The sequence below is a fragment of the Eutrigla gurnardus genome, assembly GCF_963514095.1.
Source record: "Eutrigla gurnardus genome assembly, chromosome: 12".
Classification (NCBI taxonomy): domain Eukaryota; kingdom Metazoa; phylum Chordata; class Actinopteri; order Perciformes; family Triglidae; genus Eutrigla; species Eutrigla gurnardus.
The window spans coordinates 20090872-20115459 of NC_139926.1; the positions used below are offsets into that span (position 1 = coordinate 20090872).

General features: G+C 39.3%; 3 protein-coding genes across 9 annotated transcripts in view; all 3 read right to left on the bottom strand.

The window, feature by feature from the left end:
• Window positions 1-141: 141 nt before the first annotated feature.
• Window positions 142-11897, bottom strand: stk24a (serine/threonine kinase 24a). Its single transcript, XM_084022826.1, has 11 exons — window positions 11398-11897; window positions 7589-7819; window positions 6207-6263; window positions 5952-6060; window positions 4996-5153; window positions 4332-4517; window positions 4102-4247; window positions 3890-4025; window positions 3685-3753; window positions 3385-3521; window positions 142-3246 (listed from the first exon to the last, which is right to left on the bottom strand). Exons 1-11 carry the CDS (start codon window positions 11437-11439, stop codon window positions 3213-3215), a joined length of 1305 nt encoding a protein of 434 aa, XP_083878952.1. The 5' UTR covers window positions 11440-11897; the 3' UTR covers window positions 142-3212.
• Window positions 11898-13421: 1524 nt separating this feature from the next.
• slc15a1a (solute carrier family 15 member 1a) lies at window positions 13422-20307 on the bottom strand. The gene is made up of 21 exons (XM_084022504.1): window positions 20228-20307; window positions 19634-19775; window positions 19381-19500; window positions 19169-19268; window positions 18196-18286; window positions 17981-18064; window positions 17799-17881; window positions 17607-17693; window positions 17422-17511; window positions 17306-17350; window positions 17190-17222; window positions 17001-17089; window positions 15954-16035; window positions 15738-15857; window positions 15429-15572; window positions 15292-15338; window positions 15011-15118; window positions 14799-14910; window positions 14329-14466; window positions 14075-14182; window positions 13422-13910 (listed from the first exon to the last, which is right to left on the bottom strand). The coding sequence occupies exons 1-21, from the start codon at window positions 20232-20234 to the stop codon at window positions 13680-13682; spliced, it is 2061 nt and encodes a 686-aa protein (XP_083878630.1). The 5' UTR covers window positions 20235-20307; the 3' UTR covers window positions 13422-13679.
• Window positions 20308-21627: 1320 nt separating this feature from the next.
• Window positions 21628-24588, bottom strand: part of LOC311022081 (dedicator of cytokinesis protein 9) — a 62133-nt gene continuing 59172 nt past the window's right edge. For all 7 annotated transcript variants that reach the window (XM_084023112.1, XM_084023107.1, XM_084023108.1 and 4 more), the window contains 3 exons: window positions 24473-24573; window positions 24252-24390; window positions 21628-22732 (listed from right to left, as the gene is read on the bottom strand). In XM_084023112.1, the coding sequence (XP_083879238.1) occupies window positions 22607-22732; window positions 24252-24390; window positions 24473-24573 (366 nt within the window). In that variant the 3' untranslated portion in view covers window positions 21628-22606. The remainder of the gene's footprint in view (window positions 22733-24251; window positions 24391-24472; window positions 24574-24588) is intronic.

The window sequence follows — 24588 nt, forward strand, 5'->3', positions numbered from 1 at the left end:
TTAGAAATAATTTCAACTTATAATTTCCAGATAGAGACACTTTAAAAGTGTTCTGGATCACAGGAAATTGAAAAAGCTTTCAAGCACATTCTTCAAAAAGGTCACGTTAAGACACAAGACTCAGTCAAACAACAGCAGAACTATTCATCAAATTTTACTGGATTTTTATTTTTTTCCTTTATCAGTTTGACAACTTCCAATAAATCCAACAGCACTGTCCTGAATTAGCAAACACGTATACCGGACTATAAACTGTCAGCAAAGTCACACAAAATGGAATGTACATTTCAAGTGATTGCTATCCAGTGTTCACTGAAGCTTCAACACATCACAGAACCAAACTTTTACTCCCTCTATGACAATAATACTGCTCTTTAAGGTTATAAAAATAGTTTAATAGAATATATGCCTACTTGTGCTGAGAATGGACTCCTGGCGATCACACTGCTTCATTGCCACACAACACACAAAGGGGGGGAAAGAAGATAAAACTGGTGTAATTGCGACATAATGTTGAAGCGTTAGCAAGTACCATTTAAAAAAAAGAATTTACTCTGCAAAGTGCAACACAAAAAAAAAAGATACAGAGCCATGACAGACTATGTTGAAGGTGCAAACTGTATTAATTTGTCTCAGTGTGCCGCGATGGAAGGGCATGGCACATTTCACATGACTGAATGGGGAGAATAATGTTTCACAGAAGAGCAGAAAACAAAGAAAAAACAGTAAAAAAAGGAAATCTCAAGAGTCCGGTACCTTTTGTTGATTTGGTTAAGAGGTTTCTACTATGAACAATACATTTACTTTGACTCATTAAACAGTGTATTCTGCCGCAATTAGCAAGCAGCAAATAAAAGAAAAATGGATTTGGGGAAGAAAATGTCCTGTTTAATGATAATACCAATTTAACATTATGAGAATTACGCTCATTCGCTTTCCAAGTCTCTTGGAGACTTACATGGATACCGCTCTCTTGCCTTTATGGGAAATTATTAGCTACAGCTAGCAAAGCAACACATCTGCATTTCGTTTGGTGCTAGATAACCAGCAGATCCCTTTTCTGCTGCTCTTGATTTGATGAATTGTACCTTTTTCTTTTTTTACGTTATTATTACTTGAAGCGTTGGCAATATTATTTTCTTTACTCCAATGCCAATAAAGCATATTGGATTGACGAGAAAAATACCCTCCCGCCATTTCTATTCTTTATGCTAAGCTCATTAGCTATTAAATTAATCAATGTTCAAATCTAACTCTCCCCTAGAAAGCGAATAAATTAATCTACCAAATGTTGCACTGATGCTTTAACACTCGTCGTTTAGTGTGTACCGTGTACCGCCAGAGGCAAAAATATTATATGAAAAGTCCTCTCGTCTGAGGAAAAGAAACAGTCCATTTGTTCATGCATGCAACATACTGAATGAATGAAATAAATATTTTTGATCTGGGGGGGGGGGGGGCAAAAAGAGAAAAAAAATCACAACAAAAGTATTGAGTCTAACATTTTAAAGCTGATTCTAGTCATCCCATTCATCACAAATACTCTAAGGCTGATTCAACTCTGTTCAGGACTCAACATTCCTCCGGTCCTGCGGCGGTATACTACAACGCATACTGCTCAGGCCAACCAATAGGCTTTATACTCTTATACTTTCATGCACATTCCTTTTTAAACCAGTCAGAAGTAGTAGCAATGCCGCTGGTCTCTGAACACCTCCTGGCTTTATGTTCATATTTACATCGGAGAGCAGTGTCATCTACTATGCCAGAAGTCTTCGTCTATAATGCATTTACTGTACAAGTGAAAAACCTCTCACGTGTCCAAATGGAAAGATACAGCCAGGCAAACGTTACTCTGCATGGTCGACTCCAGAGTCCAAGCTGTGAGACTTAAGGTGGACTTTTTTTTTTTTTTTGGTCCCAGATAGCATACCTGCAAAATACTGTAAGTCTCATGCTACTGTTTTATGGCTACTTTGTTTATAGTCAAAAGGCATTTATACTTAAGTGCAATTAAAGCTGTAGGTACACTGAGGAGATGGATAGTACCACTGCAGCTCCTAGGAAGACTAATAGAGTCTGCTGATTTATAAACTATATGATGGCACTGCCCTGTTAATGGAATGCATGGACGAAACCTCAGTTCATCTAACCAGTTAAAAACACAGCAAAAAAAGAAGAAGAAGGGATGAGGCAAAGTCCAACAAACAGACACAACTTGTGGCCGTGTGGAATCGAGGCTGGCAGCAGAGCATCCAGTTAAAAAAAAAAAAACTGGCGGGGGCTTCATCAATCCAGCCTTTGTTTCGTTACATTCTCCAACATGATTACAGCCACAGCATCAAGTGTGAAACCAAAAAAAGTTAAAGAGAATTAAGAAATGTATCATAAATCAATAATAAAAACATGAGGGCAGTCATTTTCATTCACGGGATGAGTACTCAAAAAAGTTTTACAACTGGAGAAATCAAAGACCGATATACAAAAGAACAAGTAGAAAGGCAAGGCAATCTCATGTATGGCCATTTTAGTCTCTCAAAATATTTACCTCACAACCATTATCTACAAGTTTGCATTTGGCAATTTGTACACAGTGGTTCCATTACAAACGCTCCATCACTTTTTAATGAATCTGTAGAAATTAGCTTATTTACAAGTCTGTACAACCACCCTAAAGAGCTCTCTCCGTCTCCCAGAGGACCCGATCCACTTAAAGCAGGATACCTGAGTTTTCAATAGAATGCTTTCACCCACTTCACCGCACATTTCACAGGATATCTCGCACAGCCACACGCACACATGCACACAATTAATTAAGCAAGGTGTTTCCTCCAAAAGGATGCTGAGTGTAAACCTTTGTGGGGAAAAAAAGCCACAAACTCATCAAAATCAATAACTCAAAGAGTCCTTGCAGAAAGATAGCCGACTCCACCATTAAAATAAAAACAGTTGTGAAGGAGGTATTGAGAAGGGACATTTTACAGCAGGTGGCCGTCGTGGTGACAGCTGAGTGGCTGGCCACTGACTGCCCTGAATAGGACCCTCGGGTGGCTAGCGTATAAACGGACATTAAGTAGGCCAGGATTTGCTTCAGGCAAGTGAGTGATGGAGACCTTCCTGGGAGACTTCATCCCGGCTGTGGAGGTCAGAGGAAAAGATCTGACTGCTGCCACCAGGGTGGAAATTTAGAGCAGAGCTGGATGCAGCTCCTCTCAATGACTGGCAGTTGCCTGCGGCACAGAAAACCTGACAAACATCAAATAAAAAGGTTAATATTTACTGTCTGAACTGAACAAGACTCCGGTTAAAACATGACTCAAAAGGTTTAGAGTCATTAAAATATAAAGCAATATAAGGAGAAGTGATGATGTGAACCCTAATTACCTCTGAAGTCTCTGCACTAGTTCAGCTACCAGGGAGTCACAGATCCCTGGGTGTGTCTCTTCCGCCAGGAAAATGGCCTTCCGCAGCTCCTCTGCAGCCTCCGGCTTACCATTATGTGTCTCGCCCTTTTCTTTCAACTACGACAATGAAATATCTTTTAGACAACCACAGAATGTGGAGTATTCTTTTGCAAAAACAGATGCACCTGAACATGTAGTAGATTTAATTCTTATTTATATGGTATTACTTTAAATCATGCATTAATTTATGAAGATGGTTTCAACTTGTTAGTGCAATTACCTCAGTAAACAATGGGGAAAAGATTGTTGACAAGCTTTGTGACAAAGGCCTCTTTGGACTCTCCTGCACCTGGGGAAAAATATTTTAATGTCAACAAAAGAAAGCCGAAAGACCTTTGACACAGGGAAGACTTGCCCTTTCCAACAGGAGCTCCTCAACTACTAATTTATGACTTTTCCCCCTGTGCAACAGCATAAGGGCTCACCTGTTTCCTGTCGAGCTCAGCAGGCTGTGCCGCCCCATTCTGAAACTTTTTGAGGTCGTTCTCCTTGATGGTGTCCATGAAGTTCCAGACGACGGTGCCAGCGTCGTCTCCTCCAGAAGCCTGGCCGTTTGGCTCCCTACGGCCACACAGGAATCATTAGTGTACTCGAGAGCTGCTGGATTTTGCAGATGATGATGGTGCAGACAACTTACTTTTCAGATTCATCACAGCTGGACTGTTCCCCAGACTGCTCCGATTTCCACCTCTTGTATCTGTCAATCAGCTCCGTCAGATAGGACGTCTTTTTGGAATGCCTTACAATATACTTGTGTTTTAACAGCTCTTTGGCAGTTGGCCTCTAAAGAAAACACCAGAATAATATTCAAAATTAAGTGAATACTGCGCATTATTACTCATATGAATATGAGCCCTTTATACTTACGAAGCTAGGCTCCTTATTTAAACAGGCTTCAACAAACTCTTTAAGTGGTTTACTGTAGTTTCCTTCCAGTGTCGGTGGATTGTTCTTTGGGATGAGGAATAACACCTTCATAGGATGAAGCTCAGAGTGCGGTGGCTCTCCTTTAGCCAGTTCTATTGCCGTTATTCCTAATGACCAGATGTCTGCCTATAAAACAAAGGCATTTGGGACAAACACGATCAACTTAAAGAAGCAGCAGAATCTCACACAGTCATCCACAAACACACACACGGACACAATGCTGTGTGGAATGACATGTACACTGGCTGACTGAAGCAGCATGGGTGTATTTGAGGAACCTCTGCAAATTGAAAACAAGTGGTTGCGTTTAGAAACCACACTGACTCATGATGTGGTTATTCCAAAAATATGAATTTGGTTATTTCTAGTCGAGAAAAACAGTCTTAGAAAGGGCTTAAAAACTTGGACACATAAGTCAACAGGAGTGATTTCACACAAAATATGTTTTCTTTGGCCCCTTTTCTTCACCATCATTTTTTATTGTTGACTCTCATGGCTATGTTTGACAACAGGTATTTCCTGTTTTGTCCCAAAACTTTAGGATTCTGCTTTTCAACACCATAGTTGACTGTGATAGCAATAAAAAAGTAGGAATAATTCTGACCTTTGAATCGTAGGCAGATTGCTTTATGACTTCAGGTGCCATCCAGAAAGGAGTACCAACAAATGTGTTCCTTTTTATCTGGGTGTCTGTTAGCTGGCCCGCCACTCCAAAGTCTGCCAGCTTCACTTCGCCTTGTTCTGACAGCAACACGTTGGCAGCTGAAAGCAAGAGGACAAAAAATGTGAGCTCCATCAAAAAAGGAGTTCAGTGCTTAAATAAAGATTCAGTATTTAAAAAGATAAAAAAAAAAAACAGGCTACATTCACTTCTACATCATTCAAGTCTACATCAGATTCATGACATGCTCTTGAACCGCAGAATGTTTCGTATCTGTGTTCTCATAATGATGAATTCCACTATCCTCGTAAATTGCAGGCGCATGCCAGTTGATCGTAATTAGCGCAAGTAAACTCGCTGCCAATGCCCATATAAGGGAATGAGACTGCAGGGCCATGTGCACAAACAAAAATTGAAATGTTAAAAATGTCTAAAAGAGGGTGAAGCACGGGACTCCACGTTTGTCTGGGTCAAATTAATTACGATAAGCGGATAATTAATAAACCTTTTTTCTTCTTTTTTTCTCATGCAGATTACCACCTATTTGACATTTGTTTACCTATATATGCAGAATTAAAGTAAAGAAGCTTGTTAAGGTTAGACAGCTTCACTATTTACAAAACATTGGTGAATGTCACAATATTTGTGAAAACTATGCAAGTGGGTTTTAAGACAAAATATTTTCTTAAGATCTTCTGGAGGTCACCTGCTTTCTGGAATTGAAAACCTCAACAGAAAATACATTCAAGTGTGAAATGATGCAGATTTAAGTGGTCTGACCTGTGTTTGGGTTTGATTACTTACATCACTCAACAGCTGGTGAACACGGATGGCAATACACAATAAAGCCTTATTTCAGCATTATTAACAAGAAGATAGAGGGTTTGCACTGGTCTTACCTTTGATATCTCTGTGGATTTTCTTTTCAGAGTGCAGATACTCGAGCCCTTTTAAGATCTCTCTCAGAATTGTGGCAATCTGTGTTTCTTCCAGGGCACCTGGTTCCAACTAGAAGAGTGGATAAAGTAGAAGATAAAAGGGACAGACATCGGGCTTTAATTTGAAAGACAAATCAAACATAATAGTCATAATGACATGTAAACCAAATGATTTAAGGTAAGATCATCTTCAAATAATTATTCTGATAGACTTACCAAATCCAGTGCTGATCCTCCACCCAAATATTCCATAATAATCCATAATTTTGTTCCCTGAAAAATAAATCAGGAATTCAGTCAAATAGTGTACAGTGTTGCAGTAGTTATCTGGCGTGGCTCAAGTAGATAAAATATACATGCAGCAACATAGTGGAGCAATTGGATTATGAATGGATGAAATTGTACTGACAAGTGGCCAGGCTGTACTGTGTCTTCATCTGTTAGAAATCAGACACTGGTTACATAATATGACAAAAGGAGGTGATTTTTAACTGACTTTATCTGTTCATTGACAGGCAGTATTCATCCTAAAATATTTTATTGATTTCATTTCAAGATAACATCAGATTGGTTTATAATTTTGTAGCTGCTGAGCTAATACTTATCAATCTAAAACACACAATTAAATTCAACAAATAGAGCTACAGTCGTACAGCTTCCCTCCTGCATTCTCTGTTTCCAGTTGCAGAACCAGCAGCTTGTTTGGAGTAACTGAAACAGCCATTAACATGATCAATGGTTGCCACCAGTGTTGCTATTTAACCCACCACTGACCAGAAAAGAAAAACCTAAACTAAAAAAACACAAACAAAATGAAACTCCCTGTACTGGTGACTCTCCATGATCCCTTAGTGATCCCTAGCAAGGACAGTGTGTTGACTTATAACTGTGGATCTAAACAATAGGACTTTAAAGTTTCCTAACACGCGTAAGTGCATAATACACACATACAGCACAAGGACCATACATACATACATACTACACACAAATAAGCTGTAATTCTCTTCAGCCAACTTGTGCTAATGGACCACCACTTCTCTCCTGACTGCTGTTAAGCACCGAAGTGAATGCTGTGAGAGGCACTCTAAGTAAGCACAATCACATGTAGTGACTAAAAGTGTACTATAACTATAAATATGTTAAAGAGCTGACTCACAGCTTTAAAAATACGTACATTATGTTTACATCAGATGAATAATTTTGAATATAAAAGGTTATCACTCCTTCCCTGTTCACATACTATGCATGTGAACACCTGATATTGAAGCTCAATGCAAGTATGGTGACCTCATATAACTGTTTTAATCTAATCTACAGTACAGAGCAAAAAGAATAAAACATATGTCAATGTCCAAATACTTGCAGATTGCACAGTTAAAAGCCCTGGAGCTATAAACTACAGCAATATCGTCCTATGGTGGGTTGTTCAACAGCAATCTGTACAAGGCACAGGCAATAGTTGTTCCATTGCCCATATGCATTATTTATTGACCTACATTGCGCACACATGCTTGCAGGAACACACCACTGACAGAGTTATTGTGTCAAACATGAACTATTTACAAAAGGAAAATGATATTCTACTTGTTAAAGCTTACCTTAAGGTAGGATCCATAATACTTGGTGATAAAGGGACTGTCACACTGGCTGAGCACTGTGATTTCCTGTTGAATGTCTTCTATGTCATCCTCCGCTTCTTCCAGATCAATCATTTTAATGGCCACAACTTTCTGAGTCCGACTGTCGATGCCTTTAAAAACCTCACCAAAAGAGCCATTCCCTATCTTGTCCAGCTTGGTAAAAAACTCCTCTGGGTCAGCTCTGAAATTCTGTGTGGCAGAAAGAACAGAGAGCATTTTAAGTCACATGTGTGTCTAACGAGTTTAACATAAAGGCACAGGGTAAAATTCCTGTTATTCAAGCTACACACCAAAGCTTAACATATAAGCACCATAGCTCCCTCTGGCAGTGTTATTCATATCTTGCAAACTCTGATGTTTCTTTTTTAATCTGGGATACTCTAAACGACAAAAACTTTCACCCTTTGATTCTAAAAAAAGACTTTCAGAAAATTGCCTGACAATTAGGTCTGCAACTAAGAATTATTTTCATTACTGATTGATCTGTGCAAAACGTTTTCATTTTGTTTTTTCTACAAAATTAGAAAATAGTGAAAAATGCCCATCACAATTTGGTGGACGATGGTGTCATCCAAAAATGCTCGCAATAGGAGTCTATGATCAGGTAATATTTCATATACTTAAACCTAGCAGCAACTGAGTAAAACATAAACAGTGGGCCAAGTGGCAAAAAATCAGGTTTTATGAAAACAAACACACACATACACACAGATAATTTGATAAGTGGTGACTGGATCACATTTTTATTTAATCACGATCAAAAAACACACATTTGATATTAAGTATGTCACACTGACTGCTTCTCTATGATTCCTATTTTCCCCAATTCTATTTATTTTAGTCACAAGAGACGGATAAAGAATGGTCAAAATCAAATCAGCAGAGACCAAGATATCCTGATTTAAGTCTCTGGAATGAGAAAATCAGGTTTAGTAAAGCAGCTCCACCCAATTCTGCTTCTTAGAATAAATGTTTTCTGTCCGTGGCAATTTCTCAACAATAATCAGGAGTGGTACACTACAAAAAAAATGGGTTAAAAGCCAATCATTTTATACATTTTTGAGTAGTTTATCTCAAGCAATGTTTGGTATTCAAGACCAACTTCCAAAACAGCCACAGAGTATACAGCAGCACAGACCTCAATCTAATGCACATCTTTCATTTCATCCTTTGTTGACAAATGGGCACTTTACAATTATTGCACTTCAGGCTGACCAGGTGACCTCTGCATGTCGACCAATGTTTTAACCTTTTCGGATCAAATTATGTGGCTGAAAGTAACACATAAACCACGAGAGAACACACCCAACACAGACTTACACACAGACTCAGGCTTAATGACCTCTACCACAAAGGCTAAACAGGAACTGAAGGACTACACCCTAACTTATTGACTGAACTAAATGGCTTATTTCCCCAGAGTACCGGGGAGGGAATGATGGTCTTCAAGTTGGCCAGCTCTATTTCCCTGTACAGCAACCATTAGCCTAAACCATCCGAGTAGTATCATTATTTTAGTGAAATCAAATAATGACCTTTTTTTGTTGCAATTTTTGCAGGAGGCAAAATGTGTGTCAAACTACCATTTTAAATGAAATATGCAGCAAATGTTCTGCACTAAACATTCTACACACTAAGGAGAATGTTTTTCACACAGTTCCTGCAAAAACAACACCATAATCATTTTCAATGGAAATAAGCTGATAGAAATGCTTATTTCGCCGATATTGCAAATATATCGCAGTTGCAATATCAGTAAAAAAATTCGCTCTTAGATATTTTTTCACAAATGTCCAGCCCTGCTGATGGCTCACACAGCATATTGCTTAACAGTCCCCCCAGAGAACAATTTCCTGCAAAAGTGCTAATGCATGGTGGTCAAACCTATATGGAAGGGGAGATGAGCAGCTGCACTTTGAAAAATTGGCAAAGAGGTGCCTGCTGAATTTGATAGCAAAGGGTCTTTACAACAAAGACAAAGAGACAAGAGCAGTCGAGAATAAAGCAGAGTAGAAACAACACAACGAAAATACTATCATAACACTGGTGTGGTCAGTCATCCAGGTGAAAATTATAATGTCGAGCCTGACCTCTGTAAAAACAATGGGGGAAAAACAACAAGGGCGCTGCGACCACAGAATACACATGATGGGAATGTACTTGCCATATCCACAGTCAGCAGGTTTACTGCGACAACTAAAGCTGCCTGAACCTCACTCTAAAAGCATGTGTTTGATGCTGTCCCATCCCATCTGCACCACAAAACTGTGTAGTCTAGTGTCCATGCACCACGCCCTCAGGATTGAAGGCTCACTGCCAGCCTCCTAACAGCTAACACTCCTCTGCATAGTAACCTGTAGGCCCAGGTCCTTTGCTTTACCCTGCAAACCTGTATACATAGGCTAATAGTGTGTTCATTTAAGAAAAATATTAGTATTGTGGGCATTTAATAGTACATGTCTTCCATTATGTTACCACTGGAGGATGTTATAAATTACATGGGATGCAATGTGATTAACTACATATTTGTGTTCAAACAGGATGTGTACTGACTGCCAGCTAGTGGCTGGTTCAACTATAAAAAATTTAAAAAAAAGGTCCAACATGACACTTAAAAAAAACCCACAATCATCCAAGCTCCTGAGCCAGTGATGGCCCATAAAAATTAAAATGGCACTACAATGAGAACACATCTTAAACTACTGTCAAAAGGCAGGGATGTCAACACTAGAGCGCAGTATAAGTGATAATATTACAACTATTAATTCATTAATCATTTAGTCAATTTATCATGCAAAATGTACAAACATTCTCTTATATCTGTAGACAGATATGCTACTTTTCTCAGTTTTTATATCATTGCAAACTACATATATTTAAATTCTTCACTGTTTTTTGTTGTTGACAAAATCAAGAATGTATAGACATCATCTTTACCATTCTACTTTTTTACTACTATCATTTACTATTCTCTAATATCTTATAGGCTGACCAGATGAAACGATAGTAAAAGGTCATCATTTCAGAGGTTGTAGGTTTAAATTGTATGGGCTTCACTATTTTCCTTCTTTGTGAATGCACTTAAACAATTGGGTGAGAAACAAACAATCGCCAGATAAATCAATAATGAAAATAAAGGTCAAAATCAATGTGTGATAAGGCATTGCTGTCAGAGGACAAATGGAAAAACTGGACTGGAAAAAAAAATAAATACACTGATTGACTACTGCATGTGACACATCAGCTCATGTCTTGGGATCTATTGCCACTAAAACGATTAGTTGATTGATCGATTAGCAGAAACAATTTGATAACCGTTTCTCATAGAACGCTTCCTGCTTCTTAAACCCTGATCATTTGCCATCTTGTACTTTTCTGTGGGTCAAAAACACAAACGTGGACTTGGATTACGATTAAGTTGGATGTGTCAACTTCAGCATAAATTGTGATAGGCATTGATGAGTGATTAAAACTACAATAAATGAGGATTATAAATTGGGAGTAAACTAGAATAAATGATGGTCTAAGGGCCTGTCAGTCGTTAAATTTGGCAACAGACAAGAAGGCAGCCTTCTCTCTAATACGGCCACACTGGACTTTGACAGATAGGTGCGTTTATATCGAGAAGGAAAGGCGATAAGATCATGATAACGATTCCCGCAGATTAAGTAATTTACTGGCATCGAGTTAAACTTCCGAGCAGAAGGCACAAGGAAACGTAAAGTAAAAATCCACCCAAGAACATTATAATATGTTTTATTATCTACCTGAATCCCCGGCAGCCCACTCTGAATAGGGGAAAGAGCCATGGCGTCAGATCAGCAAAGATGACGCCTCTCCTCGTCTTTCACTCCTTTCCTTGTCAGAGGTGTGCGGTTAGTTTCCAGACAGACCTCTGGTCCGTGGCACGAACTCCAACGGCTTAGCTGATGTATCAGACGGAGGGGTCGCTTGGTTTAAAAACAACAGAAGAAGACACAGCTTGACTTGTCGGCTTGTACTTCGAGCTTGCTTCTCCTCACTCGCCTTCCGCAGTTAGCTAACGTTAGCTGCGCTAGCTACGTTAGCAGCTAGCAAACAGTTAGCCGAATAAGTACAACTGTAGACCGGTGCGGCCTCTCAGCGCTTGCTTGACAGCTCCCCGGATGTAAGGTGGAGGTCTGGTTTTTAAATAGTCGCGCGGGATGAATAAACTCAAACTGTTATATAGTTGTATCGCTTGTTGTTCTATTCTCCCATCACTTTTCTCCGTCGCCGAGCGCCATCTTGCTTAATGTCATTTTCATTTTCTGGAAGACCAATCAGAGCGAAGGAGAGGAGACGGTGCATATGTCGTCATTCGCAAATCAAACGCGTCACAGGGGGGAGGGAGGAAGTTCACACAGGTGCCAGTTTCACCATATCGATGGCCGAAACGCGAAACCTCATATCTGAAAAAATCACTTTTTTGAAAGAACTTAAAAAAACGTTTTCCCTGCAGAATGCTATTCGTTAAGGGTATCCTAATGCAGAATACACTGTTTTTGGACTATATTACTATATTATGTGTTAACAATACAGACTAGGTATTGTTAACCCTCATCCAAAGTGAAATCCACCAATCAGAAAATCCTCCAGATCGATATATGCGTCCAGTTTCACACCCAGAGGTCGCTACATGTCAATGTTTGTTGTAACTTGTTTTTTTTTAAAGAACAGCACAAAATCAATGATTTTCAAGTCTATCTTTAAAACAATACTCACATCCCTAATGTTCATTCCATCTATTCTACGCCTGTCATGTGAAATGTGCCATATAAATAAATAAACTTGACTTCAGTGCAAAGATACATTCAGCTGAAGCTCATATAAGGCTTCAGCAGTCTGAGTTAGGCAAATCAAGAGGATGTCTTCCAGAGTTATGGTATTTCTTTAGTATGAAACCCTCTGTGTTAACCCAGACGGCCTTTCACAGAAAAAAGTGAGTGGATTTTGCACCAAGACGTCTGTAACCACGGAACTTACCCACTTGTCTTGACTAACTGCAACCAGTAAATCCATTTTGTGGTGCATTGTTGCACAGGGAAAAAAGGAATGTTAATTTTGTCTAAAAGTCTTTCCTGCAAGTATATGTGAAGGAGGAATCGATACAGCCACCAAAAATAGTAGTTCTAATTTAGGCTACATGGAAGTATTAGACAAACCTAACTGTGCACCTGTACTTAAACATCTTTTTTTATTTAACTTTAAATAGTGTTCACATGGTAATTAATTTATAAGTAAGACACAAGAACCCAGTTGATATTAAGTTAGTTAAGTTTAACACAGAACCAGGACAACATTATATCACATCACAGCAGGAGAAACGCAGGTGTAATAATCAAATTAATGATGGCTGATTTCCATTTAGCTGCTCCAGTTTCAGGGTCCGGGCATTCTGCATGATCGTGATGTCACGACTTACTGTTAAAGAAATAACAGCTGTGCTTTTCTCTGTGCTATGACAGTATTATATGTTATCTTTTAGCGCAACATTACAAAGATGGCATGAATAAAAAAATTAATGAATCCAGGGATCGACTCGTCAGCATAAATTATTGAAAAAAAATACAATACTATTCAGTTTATATGGCTGTATATTGTAAAGCTGGAGATTTGTACAGTATGTATAAGAATGATATGCTCAGAACATTTTTGGTAAATGATCTCAAGACAAGCATTGTGAAAGATTTACTTTTATTGCATACTTGAACATAACTTACACTGAAATATAAAAGAGCAATTACATCGGCTGTGAAATCTTATAGTTATAAAACTATAGCTAACATTATATGAATTTGGTGTGTTGAATATAATGCTAGAGAACTTTGTGTGCCTGCTCACCATGTGTCATTTGGACATGAAAATACAAAATATTTAAACACACACACACACACACACACACACACACACACACACACACACACACACACACAAAACCACACACACACACACACACACACAGAGCCCTGGCAGAATGTATCCACTCTACCTCATATCTGTGTTAAATGTCAGATATAAATGCATTGTTTCACATTTTGGTCTGTTTGACTGTCTCATCTTCATCTCCGTGCCTTTTAATTGAGTCTTTCTTCTCGACCTTCTGTTGCTGTTTTTTGTCGTCCACGTCATTTTCATCAACATTCTTCCTGAACTGGGCCTCAATTTCTGCAGGGTCGATGTAGGTGTAGAAATGGGCCATGACGGAGAAGATGACGCAGACTACAAGCAAGAGGGAGGCGAATAGGATGTACTCGGCCCACTTTGGAAGAGGGGGAGAAAGAGGGACAAACACGGTATTAATGCATCATCTTGGGTCACTACACAACACAAAAACACAGGGACAAGATATGTCGTCACTTTTAGACTCTGAGGTTTAGTTTCGAGTTTGGTTATTTTGTTGTTGTTGTTTTTATTTTTATTTACCTGCTTGGGAAGCTTTGCAAGTTCAGCCACAATCAGAACGATGAAGTTGCCAATAGCGACGGTGAATAACCAGCCTGCTTGCAGCACTGCTTTCATGTTAGAAGGTGCCTGGAACGGAAGGACAAAAGATGAATGAACAACAAAGAATAAAGTATTTTAATCAAGTAGAAACAGAATGAAATATTCTCAACTTCTTCTTTTCGAAGGTGCAGAACTGAGATACGATGTGAAAATGTGTATTCTAAGGATTTTACCTGTGAGTAGGAGAACTCCAGGCCAGTAACAGAAAACATCACTTCCCCCACAGTTATGAAGAAGTACTGTGGGATCTGGAGAGCCATGTGAACTGAGTTGGGCTGGATGTCTTCTGTTGCAGTAATAGACTCCTGACACTAAAAGAAATGATCACAATAGTTCAGTTTAGGGCGGTGTTTAGATGTTTAAGGCTAGCTCATTCTATATGTTTCATATTATCAAGAAAATCCCATGATCCAAACCTCCCAACCATATAGTGTCTCTTAGCCCCAAAGCCCATCTGAGCTTATCTTCATCTTATTAAGATGTGAATCTTTATAAACAGCTACTCAAAATGTAGTTTATTTATTTTTATGAACAGCTGAGTACAGTAGCTTTTATTTCCAGCTGTGGATTAATATGCATTAGTGAATATCCATGGTGAAGAATTAAGAAAAATATAGAATATCACCAGCTTTTAAAAACTTACATTGGGCCCAAACACCAATGTGCTGGGTATAAAGAAGGTATATGAACTTCCAAATCCAAAGTCCTTGCTGTATTCACATGAGTGTGAACCGTTCTGGATGGTGAAGATGGACCTGATCGTTAAAAAAAAGAAAATCAGCATCTGCATAATGTAATTATTCTAGTATGAAAAAAACTGTTGTTTTTATTTTTCAAGATGAAAAAAATACTTACTTTCCATATTTAACAAGAGAGGAGTTGGAATAATAAAAGGACTCAATTAGTCCCAAGTGAACTGCAGGAGTTGACACGTTCACTGCTGTCATCATTCCATTCACAAATCTGAAATGAGCCACAAAATGTAAAAAGAAATCAGTAAAACCAACTGCTTCATTTTCAATGATTTATTCCGTAGACGTCTGTGTTTGATTCATTTTAATGAATTGACGATCATTTCTGTCAACTGATGAATTCACTATGTTTGGTCCGGTTTAAAAATGTGAAATTCGACTCACCGGACTGCATTGTTTCCCTCTTCTGGCTTGGAAATCAAATCATCAGTCTAAGGAAATAAGATAATGGATGTTGGTTCATTGACCTTTCAAGGACCCCCGTGTGTGTTTATTGTCACTATTTTGTGCTACGAACTAACCGTAATCCATTCTTCACTGATGTTAAATGGAATGAGAAGCGTTTGTCGTTGTTTTTTGGCCAAAGGAATATCTCTCGTCACTGCAGGGCTGCCTATTGAAACGGGGATCGTATCTGATTCAAATGTGAAGAATTCTTCACTGGCCTGCAAAGACAGAAGAAAATAAATCATGCACTCATTGGGGTATGAACATGTGCACACATACAGTGGTGTTTTGGCGTGCTTGCAACCGATTTCTACAGAATTGTAAACTTGCAAAATCCCAATTTTAGAAAAGTTTCGTGTATTAGTTAATGTAAGTGGACGTACCTGAGCTGCAGGGAGTGTCAGAGGATCGATGCCAGGCAGTTTCACCGTCACTGGACTACTGCCCATGTTAAGTAATTTCAGCTGACTCTGGGAGGCTGATGGGAAGGTGGGTAATGTTTTCTGAAAATGTTAAAATAAATGAATCTCCGAACCGACATGCATCTGACAGTATATGAGGAGATGAATTACAATTACAATTACTGTTTTTTTACTTACATCAATTTGAGTCTGAACCAAACCAGCGCAGACAAACGCTATGGCTGCCATCAACATCCCCACTGTCATTCTTTTCAGAGGTCTGTTGATTAACATTAAACCAAACAGATTTTTTTATTCATGTAATATCAACATCAACATGTGTGCCTGATTCAGACTATAACAAAAATGAACTGGCCTTGTATTGAGTTCTGCAAGTTTGAGCTTTTCTTGTTTGTGTTGAAAACATATCAGACTTTATATAATACTTTATATAATACTGCTTGTTAACTCGCAGCATTATCCCCCCACTGTTGAGCAGCTAAAGGAAAAATGTTGACATTTGCAAAATCTGCTTATTTGATCTTGTGCTGAGCGTTAGATGAGAAGATCGATAGCACACTCAAAGCCAGACGCTGAATCTAAAAGCTAAATCCAGCAGTTTAGCTGAGTGTAGCATAACAAATGGAAAACAGCGAGCCGGGTCTATTCAAAGTCAAACAAATCCAACCAGTTGAAAGCTCATTATAATAATGAACACATTACTTATTGTTTAATCTGTCTATAAAAAACAAACGCATTATGGTTTTTACAAGGCGGCTTATGTGCCAGACAGGAACACTTAGGCGAGACTCAAGGAAGGTTCTGTTCACGGCCAAGAAGCAGTCCGGCACTTAACCCCCTCTGACATGGAGAACAATTAAACACAAGAGAGAAGAAATGTTCATGTTCATTTGTGAGCTTTAGTTTAGGGGTAGGCTGGAGTGTTCTTATGTAACATTCATCAAGAAATTTGCTGAGTAAACTTTTTCAAACATTTCAAACTCTTCCCTCAAACGTGCAAAAAAGGGGGGGGGGGGGGGAATTAATTATTTTCTGAAAAAGATGAGAGTTTTTGTTCCAAACTGGAGGACATATAGAAAACAAAACTCTGAAAGCAAGAAATCTCAGCATCTGTTAAAGGAAAAGGTAATAACTAATCATATTAAATGATGTAATAACAATATAAAGGACTGACAAAGTATACTGCAAGCCCTGATAACGTGTCTGAGTTCCAGCAGTACTTACGTAAAGTTCAGGCCACATCTTTTGATCAGAGGATAGATTAAGCTGTCCATGATAGGCACCAAAGTCAGGATCAGAATGGGATTGACGGTCTTTCAAAACAATAAATTGCACAGTGAGATTTTTTTGTTGTTGTCAAATAAAGTGCACTACATTAGTCCAAGTTAACATGATCAAGTTATTTGAACTCACCTGCATCTGATCAGGCTGTACAACAAGTAGACCCTGCAGACACAAAGACATTATTAAAACACCAATGCATGAGTTCATTCAAATGTATGTGTAGTTCGTTTTATCACCAAACTTACAAAGTTCCCATCCATGGTGGTGGCTTGCAGAGTCCATCTAGAACCCTTTAACAGAGATGCAGAGTTTAGCACCGTTTCCACTGCCAACGAGGGATTTTGTAGTAACTTTTAAATACCTTTTGGTCAAACAGGGTCCAGAACATCGGGAGTGGGATGTATAAAAAGAGGACCCTCAGCACCATTTTGATCTGAGCAATGAGCAGTTTCTACAGCGCAGACAGAGAGAACATGAAATGCTGTAATTCCACTTATGAATCAGCTTGTTAGAAACTGCAGAGATTTATGTGACGTGAAAACTTACTGCATATTTTTCTTCTGCCCAGTCCATCCAGTGCTGCCTCTTTGGGTATTGACTGCTTCTGTGTCTGTAGCGGTTCTTAACAGCAAACTGAATAGAAGAAGAAGAAATTTAAGGATAAAATATGTTGTTAAAGGACCTAGATCAACTGTTAATTCAGAATGTGTGGATGCAAATGGCGTAAACCAGACTCACCCCAATACATTTACACACATCCAGCATGATGTTTCCCTGCGGTTCAGCTTTGTAGTACATACCGCTTCCAACGATAAACACCACTGATGGGGGCAGCACAGGCACAATATCACTATCAGTGCACAGTGCCATATCTTTACATCTCTGCTTTATAGATTCTCAGTCTATTTAATTAGACGTACCGAGTGCAACCACCATTAGTGCTGCAGGGACACCGAAGGCCAGAGAATAACACTTCTGCTGAGTGTAGATGCCACAGTCCTGAGCTGCAGATCGAAACAAACAACTTAAATTGAAATTTTATGTCGATACTCAAGGACTGTTATTAGTTGTTATCACATGGCTCTCATGTTTATGGCACTGTTTGTCATGAACTTTATGCCCCGCTCATATCTACCTCTCAGGATCGGAGTGATAATGGTTGACAGGAGACTCCCACCATTGATGCACAGGTAGAATACAGAGAAGAAAGTTCTCCTTTGCGCTTCCTGCACAGAGAAATACAGTCAGTGACCTTCGATCACGTGTTGCATGCATGTTATGCAAATACATAATGTGTAGTCAATTCCAATGAGACTGGCATCTGTGTTTTTGATATGAAATGATAAAAAATAGTAAGTAGCAACTTCTTTTGTCAAAAACCTGGTGCCTGAGTTACCCACAGTGCACCTTGACTGATGAGGTGTATTGCGGATTTGATTTTTTTATAAACATGGCGTCTACAAGCTGTAGGAAATCTGTCAGAATACACTCTCAGCCTGAAATCTATCATGCACTGGCAGTGATACACATCCTCCATCATAATACAAAGTAAAAAGAAAAATATATGATCCCTGGCTCGTGAGATACCTCTTTTTGTCAATTGCAGCTAGTTGCTAGGCGATGGGAGTGATAAATGTTGGTAGATTGTGAAGGCTGCATCCTTCGCATTGCGCTGAATCGGGACACAACTTATGTCAGAGACAAAGGTTAAAGGTTTTGATTGCCTCTCGACAGCTCTCAACATGGCAACAGCAAATGTGCTGAGAGAGCAGCACCTTTGGGGGAACCAGAGGCTGCTTATCAAAGATACATAATAACAAAAATCGTGCATTACAAGCTCTGCCAACGGTTTGAAAAGGTATACACTTCCTGTCTCCTAAGATGTCTCCCATGATGGTTATAAGTTAGCCAGTGGGGCATGCTCACATGCACGAACAGGCACAAAAAGCATGGGCGATCGGCCTAGCTGGGTCACCAAAGCAAGGAGAAGCCCGGATTACATCTTAGAAAACAGTTGTTTGCTGGAATATTCATTCTCAGAATTCTGTATATTGCACCTTTAAATGTTCAAGGAGAGGACTCTAATGAAGGAGTAGAAATGTCCAAACCTGATGGTCACCGAATTGGTCTCCACCAAAGGCAGCGACACAAGGTTTGATGCCTCCGGTGCCCAGAGCGATGAGGAAGAGACCCACCATGGACAACACGCTAGATGTGAGGAAGAACATGAGCATGAGCAGAGTACTGTAGAAGTACTAATGAAAATTGCCTGCCAAAAGCTTATGTCCTGGACTCGATTATTTGTGAAATAGAAACCCACACATGAAAGGTCATGTTGTCTGGTGTCCCGTCTCTGTCCGTGTCTGTGATGTCATGGACAGCACTGACAGCCATCGCAACCTGGCCAATCGCATAGACAACGGACAAGTAGATGATAGTCCTGTAAGGGGAAGAGGGAAGAGATAGCAGGGGATAAGTACTCAGATACTTTACATACGTATAAACATATTACAAATAAATGCTCCAGGCTTCATGGGGGCCTATTCAAAGTAAAAGTACTACACTAAACTCACTTAAACTTTCCGAGCCAGGAGTCAGCCACAATGGCCCCAAGGATGGGGGTCAGGTAGCAGAGAGCCACAAAGACGTGGTAGATGGACGTGGCCGTGTCATCGTCCCAGCGCAAGAAGTACTTGAAGTACAGCACCAGGACAGCTGCGAAGAACATGTGAAGGTTCTTCTTATTTTACAGTACGTCATCGACATACTGGACACTATCAGCTCTGACATGTTTGGTCATGTCGTGCATGAAATATCAAGTGGTGCAAAAACTCAGATATTTTACTTTTTACTAGTTAAAATAGGACAGTGTGGAAATACAAGTAAAAGTCATGTAGTTAAAAAGTATTAGCATTTTTAATTTTATTCTACAAAGTAAAATGTGAGAAGTAAAAAGTAGTAGAAGATTGAAATACTCCAGTAAAGTAGTACCTTGAAATTGAAATTCAGTTAATGTTACTTTCCGCCACTAACAATATCCAACAAATCCTGAAAAATGTGCTTATTTCTCAAAACTCTCAAAAATCACTGCTTTAGGGTTGAAATACTCGTTGTCAGGGTTACAAAAATAATCACATGGTCAACGTTCTGCAACTCAGTGTTCTCACCTCGCATGCCATAGTAGGAGAACCTCTCGCAGAACTCATTCACAACAATGAAGAAGATGCTGAGCGGGTAACCACACACCAATTTGGTCTGATGGATCAAAGAAACAGAAGCATGGCGTTCAACAGCAAGTATTTAGGTTGTATAAACCAGGGGCTCACAAACTTTTCAGCCCGTGACCCCCAAAATAACAGTGCCAGAGACTGGCGCCCCCTACTATCCCTGGAGGTGACTGAAACATAATAGGCATATCCAAACACGGGCATAACAACACAAAAGAACAGAACAGCCTGACAACCATGATATGATTTTACATAAACAACTTACTATAAGATAAAAGCAGAATATCTCAGTCAAAGTAATCATTTTGACACAATACTTTAACTTTCATGTTTTCCAGAAGAAAATCTCAGTTAAAGTAATGAAATTCATCTCCCGAACCCCCAGGGTCACGACCCCCACTTTGGGAACCCCTGGTATAAACCACAATAATAAAAGCACAGAAGTATCAGCAAAATAAATGTACTTTGTGTTTTACAAGTATAAGTGCTCATTAAGTAGAACAGTCCCTGTGAGTGTTATATTATTGGGTCATTATCTTTAAAGCAATACCTGCAATACATGTTGTCGAGTTGGACCAGATAACACAACACTTTTGGTAACTTTACGATATACACTATATAAAACTATAGATGTGAAATAACGTGCAAATGTGAATAAAAGTGCATGAAATGGAAGTAAAATACATTTACCTAAAAAATGATTTATTTAGTGCTTGGGGTTCAATAACTTATAGCAGTAATATGGTGACTAGCAGATTGATATGGTTGCTTTGTTCCTGTGGGTTATCATTAAGTCTCATTGAACAATGAACACAAACATCCAATAAATGAAATGAAGTACATTACCGCCTTTTTGCCCTGCCTCCCTTTCTTGGGATCCTCGTTATCTGCATACAGGAAACTATTTTAAATAACTGGCTGTGTTTCATAACAACATTCAAATTCAGTTCACCACCAGTCTGCCTCTATTTGCCAATAAAAGCACACAAAATGCAATGTTTGCAAAATTACCTGTCATGTTTGAGTCCTGCTGCCTGCTTCCTACTGTCGTTTGATATTCCTTTGCCTTTCCTGCAGGGATAATTGATCCGTCCCTGTGGGAGTGGAATTGTTTCTGTAATATTGCTTCTTATTAGCACCTTGATCTGTCGTCCACACTGCTGACTGCGTTGCTTTTATGGTGGGTGGGAACATAAGATACAGGAACTAGAGAGTCAGCTATGTTCAGTCCCTGGTGTCTCATAAAAAATAAATACATTTTTGAAAAGTCCACAACTCAGCCAAGTTTAAGAAGAAACACAAGAATAAACTTTAATACATGTGGAAATAAAATGAGGAAGTACACAGAAATGAGTGTTTTATTTAAAAGAAGAAGCATTAGGGAACATCTCTGTTTACAGCAGAAGAGTGACTTTGTGTTAAATAAAAAAAAAACATTAAAAAAAGAAAACAATGCTGCCCAAATATAAAACAATTTCATAAAACACTAAAACGGTAAAAGCTTCATATTACTTCCACAGTAGGCGTAGTGTCTTGGTTCCACACCTCATCGCTTTGGCAAAAAGGTGAACATGGTCTTTACAGTGTATGAGCCCCACATAGCAAGATACTTTGCAAATATTGCACACACTCCTTTTTTTATATACATTAATAAACAATGTGGAATATACTATTTTATATGCAATGGCTTTAAATATTGAAAAAAAAAAAAACACGCTCCCCGTTCTAAGACATTGAAGTGATTTAAGGTTTGAATGCTAACATGAGTCATAGGAGGCCATTTAGTAGAAATATAACTTCATGTACAGGGAGAGTCAACGTATGCAGCATATACTGTTCATCAAGACGTCAATACAGTGGCTTATAAAAGTGGAATACTTTACATAGAAAAACACAAAATGTGAAACATTATCAAAATAAAAACAAAAAAAGGGCCGTCGGGGGGAAAGAGTTGGGTGTAATGTAAATGACATGCATATTAAAGAACAGGAATGTCCTTTGAAAACACAGATCAGTCTTTTTCCAGGTGGAAACACGGAGACACATTAAGTCTGGTCGTGAAGCAGGAGCAAAGTCTGTCATCTCTCCTGCATCGCCCCCTCTCTGGACTCAGGAAACACAGTAACCACGCCGTCTGACTACATCAAATAGGTCCAGTGCCTCGGTCGTGGTTCACTGAGAAAGGTGGGAGGCGGTCCGTGTTTTTGTCAATTCCCCCTTTAAAGCTGACTCCAGAGAAGCAGAATCGGGTGTAGGAGCAACAGCTGGGCATCACCAGCACGCCTGGCTGGAGAGTTCAAGGCTGACCCCCGGCAAGCATCACACCACGGAGGAAGAGCTGGGGATGCCGTGGATGGTGGCACTGGTTGGCGTGGCGCTGATGGCGTTGAAGATGTGAAGCGAGTCTGGAAGAACGCTCTTCATGCCATCTTCTACAGGACTGATCTGGAGGGGTGGAAGAATGACATGTTCACAACTATTTACAATAGCATCTTAGATACCTTACTTACTGCCAAGTGAAGCCCTTTGTTAAAGCGATAGACATTTTTGGGAAATACGCGTATTTGGTTTCTTGCTGAGAGTTAAATGAGAAGATCGATATCACTCACATGGTAAATATGAAGCTATGGAAACTTCATATTCTGGAAACTTGCCTGGCTGGCAAATTATTTTACCACTTCAGGTTTTGTACGTAATAAACAAGCACAATATAACGAACTTTAGAGGTGCTGCTTGGTAGATTTTGGACAGAGCCAGGTTAGTAGATCCCCCGCTTCCATGTTTTTTTGCTAAGCTAACGGGATGCGGGCTATGTATTTACCATACATGACCACGGGATCAGTCTTCACATCTAACTCTCAGCAAGAAAACACATATTCTAAATTTCCTAAAATGTCAACAGAAAATCATTCAAAGTATAGATTTAGATATATATAGATAGTATTCGTGTGCATATACAGAAACAAATGTAAATACATAAGCACATTCAGATGCTTGTACGTACATGTATACATGCTGTTCATCCACACACACACACACACACACACACACACACACACACACACACACACACACACACACACACACACACACACACACACACACACACACACACACACACACACACACACACACACACACACACACACACACACACACACACACACACACACGCATGCATGCACTGTACACACATGCATAAAAAATATACATGCCAGAAATCTAAAAGAGACACGTTATTGTTGGTCTAGCCATCCGCTGTATCCATAGAAGAGGGGAAATCTCAGGTGTATAACTGCAATAATTAAACGATTCATCACAAAATTAATCTGCAGCTATTATGAATATCGATTAATCGTCAATTTTCACTTTGGACTGTTGGCGGACGAAACAAGACATTTGGAGATTTCACTCCCAGAAATTGTGATCGACATTTTTCCACTAACTTTATAGAAGAAACAATTAACGATTAATCAAGAGTATAATAGATTAATCATTAACGAAATATGTTCTGAGGTTTAGCCGTTCTCCTGGACAGTGGACACGCGTTCCATGTGTGAGAATACTTCATGCTACGCTGATTTGTTTAATTTATTACAGGGATGTAAAGATAAGAACCGTCTGATCAGATAACTTTACCAATCTATGCTTTTAAAGGTCAAACCATGGACCTGAGCTTCAGCAGCTTTCTGTTTGTGTCCTATGACAGAGATGGCTCAAGAATTGAGCATTTTACTGTTGTTGTTTGTTGAAAGCAAACTGGCTGGATCAACAATTAAATACTTTATTGCGTACTGGTGCTTTTTTTTTTTTGCATTACCATCCAATCTGCTCATGTCAGCACAAGGGAAAAACAGAGAACGGTGTTATCAAAGAGCACGCTATCAAGCATCATCAAACATTTAATGAATGGCAGCAGAGTAGAGTCGGAACATTGGTTATGTCACGCCGATACTGTACTCACTTGCTCGCGCATGATGATGGACAGCTCTCTGGCTAGGTCTCTGTAGTTGGCTTTCATCTCGTCGTGATACTCCTGTTGGTCCTCTTTGATCAGCCGCTCATTAATCGATAACCCGTGGCCACATGCCTCCACGAAATGCCTGCTCATAAACGCAGCGTTCACATGCGTTAAAGGACAATTACACAAAGTAGAGCCGTGCACACATTGTATGCTCATCTCACCTGAAGACCTCTTTCAGCTGTTTGACCTTGTTATCAGGATATTTCTTGGCGCTCGCGTCGTCCAGAAAAGCTCGTGCATACGCAAGCGGCCCTGCGTTTACCTGAGGGGGGGATGG